Raw genomic sequence first — 12951 nt, forward strand, 5'->3', positions numbered from 1 at the left:
TACATTTATATGCATATATATATACATACATATATAGCATATACACATATATATATGTATATATATATATATATGTATATGCATATATATATACATACATATATAGCATATACACATATATATATGTATATATATATATGTATATGCATATATATACATACATGTGTGTATGTATGTATATACATGTTTGTGTATGTATTTATATGTGTGTATGTGTTTTTGTGTATGTATGTATGTATGTATGTATTTATGCAGCTTCGTTTGAAATTTTTATCGTTTCCCTACAGAAACACATTTAACTCACACATGGTCAGACGCCCGTGCCCCCCACATATGCACATGCTTATGCACATGTGACATACACTTATATATACATATATACACACACATACATACAAGTATACACACACATATATATGCTATAGTTACGCGCGTGTGTGTGTGCATGTGTGGGCGCTTACGTATGTATACAATTCAAAGATAACACATTTTTGACAAGCAATCTCTTTTATCTTTATTCTTTCACGTTTTTTAATGAAGTTTTAACAATAAAGTAACTATTCATGGTCAATACGTTCTGACAGATTCGAACCTAAGAACCCATGAAGCGTTTTATTATTCAGAAAGTGAACCATGTGTTGAATTACTTCAAATTCTCTCTCAACCGTCTCTTGATTTGTTAACGTTGGCTGCTATTTTCGTCAGAACATGAAAACTAATAATGAAAATATATGGTTTGCTGTGTTTTTTTTCCTGGTAATCGAAGCAAAATTCCAGTTTCTAATTGTATAGGACTTTCTCTATACAAGAGTACATCATTTGTCTCAATAATTTTAAATGCTGCGAAACGAAAAAATTTCGTTTTCTCTCAGCATTTGACATCTGGGGCTTCCCACGGTTGCACGCAGGCCTGGGCTTTTTTCGAGAAAACAAGATCTGGAGAGCATGCTTTAGGCGAATCTAAACCGCCTTGGCATTGATAATATCTGTGACAATCTGTAGGATTTGGGATTAAATGTGTTCCTTCATTCCGACATCTTTCTCCAATTTTAAGCAGATTACCTGTTAATAGAAAGACAGAAAAATTATTTCATGTAGTGTCTTCGTTTCAAATTACAAATTTTGGTACAAAGCGAGCAATTTCGGAGGAGGGGAAAACTAATTACATTGACTCAAATGCTAAACTGGTACTTATTTAATCGACCCCGAAAGGATGAAAACAAAGTTGACATTTGTTAAATTTGAACTCCGCACGTAAAGACGGACGAAATGCTCCTAAGCATGCTTTTGGTCCGGCGTACTATCAATTCTACCAACACCGCCATCTTGTTTATTTATATTGGATCAAAACACCCACCGAATTTATTTGGGGCCATGTGTAGCCCCGCTAGAGGCTAAATAAACACAGCGACCAATACCAGGTCCCTAGTGCTTCTATTAACAAATCGGAACAATGTTTAAACTAAAATAACAACAACAAACTAGTATAAACAAGAGTTTTAAACAGGACTTTCTTCAGCCGTTCGAAGATACGTCTGTCGTGTTCAGCAGTAAATATAATAATAATAATAATTTCTACTCAAGACACAAGGCCTGAAATTTGGGGGGAAGGGGCCAGTCGATTAGAGCGACCCCAGTACACAACTGGTACTTAATTTATCGATCTCGAAAGTATGAAAGGCAAAGTCGACCACGGCGGAACTCAGAACGTAGCGGCAGACGAAATACCTATTTCTTTACTACCCACAAGGGGCTAAACACAGAGGCGATAAACAAAGACAGACAGACAGATTAAGTCGATTATATCGACCCCAGTGCGTAACTGGTACTTAATTTATCGACCCCGAAAGGATTAAAGGCAAAGTTGACCTCGGCGGAATTTGAACTCAGAACGTAACGGCAGACGAAATACGGCTACGCATTTCGCCCGGCGTGCTAACGTCTCTGCCAGCTCGCCACCTTAATAATAATAATAATAATAATAATATAATAATAATAATAATAATAATAATAATGATAATGGTTTAGTTTCAATTTTTTGGCACATGTAAGCAATATTAGGAGAAGTTAGTTGATTTCATCGACCCCAGCACTTCTGTATATTTTATCAACTTCGAAAGAATGAAAAGTAAAGTTGACCCCTGCGGGATTTGAAATCAGAATGTAAAGGGACCGAAGAGATGCTGCTAAGCATTCTGTCCGATGCGGCAACAACTCTGCTTGTTGACCATAAAGAGAAATATATACATGGAAGTTACAAAGACGTGTGGCGTAAGCAAACTAAATCCACAAAAAGGATGGGAGAGAAAGAGATATGCAATATATATAACTGTGTTCGGGTCATTGTGCAGTGTGGTGTGTGTGTGTGCGTATATACATATATATATATATATATACATATATATATATATATATATATATATATAATATATATATATATATATATATATATATATATATATATATATGTATAATAATTAAATATAAAATAAATTACAAAGTGGGACAAGAACGCAAAAACACACAAAGAGACAACACAAAAAAACAGACGGGTCACTCGAAGCCTCTAATCTTCAGTCAGAACCGGGTCATCTTAGCAATTTCGGCTGTTTAATCTCGATATCACTCTGAACCGGCCAGCCCCAAGGAAATACTAAGCCACAGGCATTATGATTATATGATTAAAGGAGATAAGCGATCGGGATGGGCCTTATGTAAGGAGAGAAAATAGAAGCTAAATTGTGTTGGCGAGTGAACATATATTTACGAATCTGTCACGTGGCTTTCATTTCGATGTTGTCTTTATGTGAAGCAGTATCACTGTTCCTTAACGGTGGTCTTGGATAAAAAGGAAGATCCACTGACATAGATAAATAAATAATATTTTGTTTATATTCCACAATGAAATTTAAGGGAAATATTTTTTAATATACGGTATGACATTAAGGCGGCGAGCTGGCAGAATCGTTAGCACACAGAGAAAAACGCTTCGCAGCATTTCGTCTGTCTTTACGTGCGGGGTTCAAATTTCGCCGATGCTGACTTTACTGTTTATTTTTTCCAATCGTGCAGGAGTGAGTGGCTGTGTAATAAGTAGCTAGCTTACCAACCACATGGTTCCGGGTTCAGTCCCACTGCGTGGCACCTTGGGCAAGTGTCTTCTATTATAGCCTCGGGCCGACCAAAGCCTTGTGAGTGGATTTGGTAGACGGAAACTGAAAGAAGCCCGGCATATAAATGTATATATATATATATATGTGTGTGTGTGTGTTTATGTGTCTGTGTTTGTCCCCCCAACATCGCTTGACAACCGATGCTGGTGTGTTTACGTCTCCGTAACTTAGCGGTTCGGTAAAAAACCCCGATAGAATAAGTACTAGGTTTACAAAGAATTAGTATTGGGGTCGACTTGCTCGACTAAAGGCGGTGCTCCAGCATGGCCACAGTCAAATGACTGAAACAAGTAAAAGAGTAAAAGAGTAATCGATAAAATAAGATTCAGTTGAGGACTGGGGTCGATATAATTGACTTTACCCCTCCCGCTAAATCTCTGGTTTTGTGCCAAAATTTGAAACCAATACACTAGATAAAATTAAGGCGGTGAGCTGGTAGAATTGATAGTACGCCGGACAAAAAATATGCTTAGGAGCATTTCATCTCTATAAAAGCGAAATATCTGAAGCTGACCTGGAGTACAGAGAGCATGCCAATGAGAGTACCGCAAACAGCGACGAAAGGACTTCGTCAAGCAGAGCTGATTAATTGAGTGACGCAATTGTTAATCAAAAAATCCACCAGTTAAATGTTAGCAGAAAAATATGGATGAGTGAGAAATTTTGTAAGAAATTCAGAGAAAGAAGGGCGGAGAGAAGCATTTTGCGGGAGGAGGTTGAGAGATGATACGCAGTAAGATTCACAGAGTGGAGGCTAAATGGTCCAGTAGTTAGAGCAGCAGACTCGCGGTCGGAGGATCGCGCTTTCGATTCCCAGACAGGGCGTTATGTGTGTTTATTGAGCGAAAACGCCTAAAAGCTCCTCGACACTCCGGCAGGGGGTGGTAGCGACCTCCGTTGTACTCTTTCTTCCCGCTTCTTGAGTGACGCTGCGATGGACTGGTGTCCCGTCAAGCTGAGGGGAACACATACGCCACAGAAGGCGGGAAACCGGGCCCATGAGACCGGCTAGGCTTGAAAAGGGCGCATAAATAAAAAGATTCACAGAAAGAGTAACATGTCGAGTGGTCCTGGGTTTAAATGGCATGCATGTAAGTAATCTAGTGAAGTAGAGGCCTTTATAATACGAAGATAAGAGGCAAAGTAAGTAAAGCACCGGATTTGCTCGTGTATCAGTCGCACCCTTAATTTAGCTTTAAATCTCTATATAAAATTTTTTCCCATCATATTCAAACTTTAGCCCGGGTATAAGCCGCACACCGTTTCTTTTTTTTTTTAGTTAAAATCAAATAATACGAGTGTTACTTATACACTTGCAAATCCTGTAATATCTTTAATTCTGTCTTAATTCCAAACTCAATTTAAGTGTCTGAGATTAAGTTACCCTAAACTTGCCTTCTTAGGAATGTGCACCAGTCTGGCCAGTACTTACGGTATTCAGGTGATATCGATCGTGAACCGCAGGAGACGTTTTCAGGATATTCACAGGTGAAGTTGGTCGTCGAGAAGAAAAGGCCTTCAGGACATTTCTGCAGACCCATTGAGGTGGAATTGAAGCAGTTTATAAACTGAGCACAATTACGGGCATCTGGATTGTTGCCATTTGGGTTTCTTGCACATCGGGGATCATCTTTGAGAACGAAGAAATATCATTATTATTATTGTTGTTGTTATTATTATTATTATTATTTATTATTATTATTATTATTATTATTATTATTATTATTATCATTATTATTATTATTTCTATTATATTGTTATAATGACCATTATTATTTACTGGCTGATTCTGTGGATATTCCGAGATCTAATTGAAGACAACAACAAGAAATAATAAGAAATATAAGCTTTTAAAAGTGTGTGTGTGTGTGTGTCTGTGTCTGTATGTGTGTGTGTGTGCTTGCGCGCATGTGGGTGTATGTATACAGGACTTAAATAAAAATAATGGTAATAATGAACTTATGGTATCCAGTGCTCAGGTGCACAACATTTATTAAAAAAAAAAGTAGCCAAAACTGTATGAACAGTACATAGAATATGTACAGGATGTGAACAGTGAATATGTCTTTTAAAAAAAGAGTAAGAAGAAGAAACGGGTCTGGGGGCATCCCGTGTAATGTTGGTGAATTTTTGGAATCGTGAAAGTTTGGAAAGATGCTGTGTCTCGACAGCTAACAATTGATGGTGGGAGTTTATCCCTATTTCTTTACTGCCCACAAGGGGCTAAACACAGAGGGTACAAACAAGGACAGACAAACGGATAACGTCGATTATATCGACCCCAGTGCGTAACTGCTACTTAATTTGTCGACCCCGAAAGGATGAAAGGCAAAGTCGACCTCGGCGGAATTTGAACTCAGAACGTAACGGCAGACGAAATACGGCTACCTATTTCACTCGGCGTGCTAACGTTTCTTTCAGCTCGCCGCCTTATTTATTCCATGCTTCAGCAATTTTAATATATGTAAAGCCTAATGACATGTTTACAGGACCATAAAATATAACAATTAATGTAACAAATGATTTAAACTAATGAAATGTAATATTCTACTCATTCATTATGTGTGTGTGTGTGGCACTCCGTCGGTTACGACGACGAGGGTTCTAGTTGATCCGATCAACGGAATAGCCTGCTCGTGAAATTAAAGGGCAAGTGGCTGAACACTCCACAGACACATGTACCCTTAACATAGTTCTCAGGGAGATTCAGCGTGACAGGTACAACAGAAACAGGAAGAAAGAGTGAGAGAAAGTTGTGGTGAAAGAGTACAGCAGGGTTCACCACCATCCCCTGCCGGAGCATCGTGGAGCTTTAGGTGTTTCCGCTCAATATACACTCACAACGCCCGGTCTCAAAATCGATGACCAATGGCAAGGGGAGATAATCACACATTGCTTAGATTTATTGAGAAGCATTTTCCCCTCCATACTTTGAAGAGGTCTTAGTCCAGTAGTGTCTGGGGTCTGAAGACAAGCCGTAAAGCTAAAACTGTTATGAGCGGGAAACCCAGAGTAAACCTATAAACTGGCCCCGTTATAATATATATATATATATATATATATATATATATATATATATATATATATATATATAGTGGAGGCGCAATTGTCCAGTGGTTATGGCAGCGAACTCGCGGTCGTATGATTGCGGCTTCGATTATTATTATTATTATTATTGAGTGGGAGAGCAGTTCATGCCATCAAAGTGACACTGGGGTAAAATATACGAAGCCCAATATACCCATCATGACTACCCGTCTGATAAGGGTACACTAGGCACATGCATCACAACCATATGTGCGCGACATGGTGATCTCATATCAAGATAAACAGCGCATGACCTTGCAGGTGGGGGCCCAGGTAGAATTTTCTTCAGGTTGAGTAGCCCATCCCGCTCAAAAGGTCCTGAATAAGGGTTGTTTAAGGATATTGAAAAAACCACCCATGTTTCCGGAGGTGAATTATTCAAACCCCAAAGAATCCCTCTCAACACATGACTATGATGCTCCCCCACTACTTCTGCTCGTGATCAGAGATGCACATATCGTCAGCCACTAAGAGACATGCTCAACTGGTTAAGGTCAAACAACTGACAAGCAAATCTGTGGTATTGAGCAGAATATTTGCTGTAGCCCATCTTTTATACCAAGACAAAACAATGTACATGATAACACTTCCAATCAGTTAAGATCAGAAGCCATGAGAGCCACTGCCTGGTACTGCATTATTATTATTATTATTATTATTATTATTATTATTATTATTATTATGATTATTATTATTATTATTATTATTATTATTATTATTATTATTATTATTATTATTCAGGTCACTGCCTGGAATCGAACTCGGAAACTTGGAGTTAGTAGTGGTGTAGTGGTTAAGAGCGCGGGTTACAAACCCCAAGACTCCAGGTAGTGACCAGAATAATAATAATAATAATAATAATAATAATAATAATAATAATAATAATAATAATAATAATAATAATAAGAAGAAGAAGAAGAGAAGAAGAAGAAGAAGAAGAAGAAGAAGAAGAAGAAGAAGAAGAAGAAGAAGAAGAAGAAGAAGAAGAAGAAGAAGAAGAAGAATCACATTGAAATGAGAACCCAGGTACGAAATTTCCCACAAGACACCTGATGAAGGCTGGAGGGGATATCGGCCGAAACGTTGTGTTAACAACAAACAAGATGAGGGCAAATATACGTCAAATGTAAATAATGTAAATAATGCACATAATTCCTCATCTCGTAAATATAGAACTCTAATGTATACTGTATGACGTATTACCCTCCTTCGTCTTGTTAAACAAAACGAATTTCGATCCTTGAAAGATGAAAATTCACAGATACAACGACGCACATAATTATGTGGTTCTGTGGTAAGAAGCTTGCTTCCCATCCATATGGTTCCGAGCTCAGTCTCACGGCGTGGCACCTTAGGCAAGTGTCTAGATATATATATATATATATATAATATATATATATATATATATATAGAGAGAGAGAGAGAGAGAGAGAGAGAGAGAGATACATAGACAAACAGACAGATAGATATATAAGCTTACTTGGAAATGGATGCCTGGCGATCAATCATATAATAACACAAATAGTATATATATATATGCATATATGCATACATATATGTGTATATATGTATGCGTATATGGGTACACGGCGTCACAAAACGTAGACAACATGAAATGCGAAATACGAAATATATATATATATGTGTGTGTATGCATGCATGTATGTATGTAAGTATGTATATACACGAGGGGCTTCTTTCAGTTTCCGTTTTCCGAATCCATTCACAGGGCTTTGATGAGCCCGAAGCTATGTAACAGAAGACATTTACCCAAGGTTCCATGCTGTGTGATTGAACCGGGAACCATGTGGTTTTAGAAACAAACTTACCACACGGCCACTCCTTCACTTCGCCGATTTAAACGATATAATTATATCGCACTGCAGAAGATGTGGCCGTGTGCATAGATACAACCATAAATCTATACAGAGGTAGCGACCCTGTGTATGGATACATGTGAGATAGAAATTATGGTACATACATGACAAAGAACATAACTGATGTATTATCAAGAAGAGATACCAAAATCAGCAATGGAGAAAAATCGGTATATAAAGAAATTCTCTACTCACTGACGACAAAAAGCTTGATCCGTTTCCCACAATTGTCAAAATGACTTCCTTTCGGTACACAAGAGTAATTGTCCTGTCCTATCACTAAACCTTTCTTCGGACATGAAATGGTCTGCACAAGTTTACCGAATACACACAAATGGGACACACTGCAGTTACGAGGGTCAGCCTGCCAACTGAATCCTGACGATGGACATTTGAAATCAGTGTCTTGACCACTGCAACAGTAATTGTTCAGGCTTATTACGATGGCTACAAATGACAGGCTGATGCTGCGGAAGCCGAGGAGGTGTCCGAATTGGTAGTTATGCATTGGCACTATTTATTTCCTTCGGTCTTCCAAAAGACTGGTTCCTCTCGCTTGCTATGATTCTTATCCAACAAGGAAACCGTTTTCCTGCTGCTATATTTGTAGGGAAGGGCCAGCCTGCGTGTGTAGTTGTAATTCATGAGTGTACGTATATTTGTATGTATGTTCGTGTGTATGTGTCACATATGTATAGAAGCTGTATAATGTGATTGCACTACCCTTTGTATCTATATATGCGTGTGTACGTGCGTGTGTTTTGTGTATAAATATATGTATACATATATCCACGTATATATATATATATATGTATAAATACGCACGCACATATCATGCATAGATATATATATATATATATGCATATATATGTATAAGTATATATGTGTGTGTATGTGTATATATATATATGTATATATATACATATATATATATGTGTGTATTATGTATATATAAATACATATGTATATATATATATACATACATATGTATACATGCATGTATATATGTATATGTGTATATATATGTATATATATATGTATATATATATGTATACATATATATATATACATATATATACATATATATATGTATATATATATATATATATATAATTTACAAGTATTTGCTAAAAGTACATTTATATATGGGTGATCATGCATATGTCAACGAGTGTTCGAGGCCCACCTGTGTGTGTGTGAGAGCGCGCGCGCGTGTTGTACGTGTAAGAATATATGTGTTACTATCATCATAACAGTAATGATGATCCAATCATCTTTACTGCAGTTGTTCGATGTTGTTGTTGTTGTTGCTGTTGATGTTGTGAATACTGACATTAGACTTCTGGAAGATGAAAGAAGAGTGAAGACAGGTAGGATGGAGGTATGGAGGCGTGGTGTATACACAATGGCAAGTAAAGGTTAAATTAACAGGAACATGAAGAATGTCTCAGACTGTGATAATATTATTAGTTAGCTTACCATTAAGGAACCGAGGCTTTAAGATCTATGAAAAAGATACAGACCGATGTAGAGAATGAAGACAGCATTGTTTAATTTCACTAAATCGTAATTAAATTACATACGTTACGTGTTTGGTTTAGTGGCGTGAGCTTATATATATATATATATTCCTATATATATGTATGCATATATGTATTTATAAACACATATACACTTACAAAAAGACACACCACGCATATGTATATATATACACACACAGAACTATATATAATCAAACAGATAGATATACATATATTTGCATGCCTGTAATTATATACACGCACATCTATATACGCATCTTTGTCTATTTATCTTTCAATATATCTATTTTAATCGATGAACCTACCCCCTTTCTTTCTTTCCTCTCTCTCTCTATATATATATATACACACACACACACATACTCACATGTGTATATATATATATTATATATATATATATATATATTATATATATATATATATATATAAATACATATGTATATATATATATATATATATTATATATATAAATACATGTGTGCATGTGTGTGTGGGTGTATACGTAAATATCGAGGATCCCTTCGGACACCAAAGACCATGGGATCATAACTAGAATGTTCCCCTCCGAGGCACAAGTCCGGGCAAGGGTGTTTATGGAAGACCAGCAGTCGCCTATGCATACCAGCCTCTGCCCATCCACGTCACCGATGTTATCTAAAAGGAAGGCAAAGACCGATACAGCTTTCTACCAATGGCCTCGCAACACTTTTCTGCAGCCGAGTGAACTGGAAGAACGTGAAATAAAGTGTCTTGTTCAAGAACACAGTACACAGCCAAGTCCGAGAATCGAGCTCACCGCCTCATGATTGCAAGCCATCCGCCTTCACATATAGATAGATTGCTTAATGTGTTCAAGTATATTTGTATTTATGTTTCTATGAAAATGTTTGTGTGTGGACGAGGGTTTCCATTTGTGTATTTCTCTGCGGATGTGAATATGTGCAGATGTATGCTGGGATTAAGAGTGGATAAGCACTTTAAACCCAGTGAAACAAGCTATTAGACTAACATGACAGGGTCTTCCATTCATTGGGCTTCTCAAGAGCAGCAAATTGAGCCATCCTGTTTCTGAGCGAAGCAGCAGAGAAAGCGACTCAGTGACTTGAAATTAAGATGGTTCATACCTGGATTCATACAGCAATTTTGATTGTAATAACAGTTATTACTAGTAATAACTGTTTTCAGCTTTTCAGTCTCCTTTCCCCAAAGCCATTGCGCAATTGATAAGGCGGCGAACTGGCAGTATCGTCAGCACGCCGGGCGAAATGCTTAGCGGTATTTCCTCTGCCGTTGCGTTCTGAGTTCAAATTCCGCCGAGGTCGACTTTGCCTTTCATCCTTTCGGGATCGATTAAATAAGTACCAGTTACGCACTGGGGTCAATATAATCGACTTAATCCCTTTGTCTGTCCCCTCTATGTTTATCTCCCTGTGGGCAATACAGAAATAATTTTGACCGTTTGATAAACCTCAAGTGGGTTATCCAGACGAATGTCTCTTATGTTAAAAGATCTAAAACACCCAATGATCCCAGAGCATATCATTGATGTTATTTTCACACTATTTCCAGGAATCTAGTCTTGCACACAAAGACTTAACACAATCCCATGCATTAATTACTAATAAAGATCGACTCCCAAACGCAAAGTGCACTTCGGCAGAATTTGAACTCAGAACATACGAAACACCGCTAAATAATTTGCTCAGTGTGCTAACGACTCCGCCAGCTTGTCGCTTTAGCTTTTCTTACTAGAAATAACAGCTTTCAGATTTTCAATATCCAGTTGTTGTTTTTCCCCACCAAAGCCATTGCGCAATTCACAATGACGCCAATTGTATCATAATTGACCACTAAAATTTATATTAAAATTATGATTTTAAAAGTGTGAAAAGCAGAACTTTCTAAATATAGTGTTTTCTTCATCCACTAATCCGAAATACGTTAGAAGAGAGGAATGTCATTGCACGGTAATAAAATGAAATTATGTTTATCTTACGATACGTCATAACGGATATGTTATCTATTAAATAAGAAAGTAAATTATGATAATAATATATTATTATTGTTGTATTTAGGAGCGGTCATTTTGCCAGTTTAGCCAATAAAAACACACGCACTATATATTTGGTGTTACTTTACTTCAGCGTTATTTAATTTTTACATTAATCTTAATCTTATACAAAATGGATGACGATTAGTAAGGAGTGACACACAAATAAGAAAGAAGAAAGCAAAGGACCATTGATGCGGTCGCAGGAATGTGACGAAAGAACTCTGGTCGAAATAAATTAAGATTAATGTAAAAAATAAATATGGCTGAAGCAATGTAACACCAAATATATATAGTGCGTGTGTTTTTATTGGATAAACTGGCAAAATGACCATTCCTAAATACAACAATATATGTTTCATCACACGATTTCACATCAAAAATCTTGCAAAACAAATATATATTATTATTATTATAAATACTAAAATTATTTCATAGATTGCATACATTACAGTCTAAATGGATTTTCTTTCATGAGTATTTAGTTATTCTATCAACTGAATTACTTGCTCAATTAATTAGCATCTAAGTGGTTGAGTATCCCTGATGCATATGCACCCTTAACGTAAGCTACAGACTGAATGTGTAACATAATCTGTGTAACATAATCTGTAATAAGACTGTATCTTTGAATTATAAGCAAAAGTCTATTCTCATACACGATTTCACCCAAGGTTTAGCTCGAGCAGAAGCTAAAGCAAAAAAAAAAAGAAAAAAATAAGAGTGAAATGTTACAGAGCCGGATTGAACCTAAGACCTCGGGATTGCAAAGTAGACTTATTAACCAACCATTCAGCCATACTACGTTCGTTACTATCACATTCATAACCAAAACTTAATCGTCTACGAAAACTAAATAAATGCGCCCTTTTAAAGCCGAGCCAGGCTCATGGGCCCGGTTTCCCGGTTTCTATGGCGTATGTGTTCCCCAGCTGGACGGGACGCCAGTCCATTGCAGCGTTACTCATTTTTGCCAGCTGAGTGGACTGGAGCAACGTGAAATGAAGTGTTTTGCTCAATAACACAACGCGTCGCCCGGTCCTGGAATCGAAACCACAATCTTACGATCATGATGCTGACACCCTAACCACCAAGCCACGCGCCTCCACACATACACACACACACACACACACACATATATATATATATATATAATATATATATATATATATAATTTTATTAAACATACATGGACACTAAATGGGGACCGAATATTTATCTCG

The 12951-nt window shown here is 37.0% G+C and overlaps 1 protein-coding gene across 1 annotated transcript; it reads right to left on the reverse strand.

Annotated features, from left to right (window-relative positions):
- Positions 1-615: 615 nt before the first annotated feature.
- LOC118763709 (peritrophin-44-like) lies at positions 616-8727 on the reverse strand. Its single transcript, XM_036503491.1, has 3 exons — positions 8333-8727; positions 4606-4803; positions 616-1062 (listed from the first exon to the last, which is right to left on the reverse strand). The coding sequence occupies exons 1-3, from the start codon at positions 8643-8645 to the stop codon at positions 869-871; spliced, it is 705 nt and encodes a 234-aa protein (XP_036359384.1). The 5' UTR covers positions 8646-8727; the 3' UTR covers positions 616-868.
- Between the last annotated feature and the right edge of the window lie 4224 nt (positions 8728-12951).

The sequence above is a fragment of the Octopus sinensis genome, linkage group LG6 (genome assembly GCF_006345805.1).
Source record: "Octopus sinensis linkage group LG6, ASM634580v1, whole genome shotgun sequence".
NCBI classification, from domain to species: domain Eukaryota; kingdom Metazoa; phylum Mollusca; class Cephalopoda; order Octopoda; family Octopodidae; genus Octopus; species Octopus sinensis.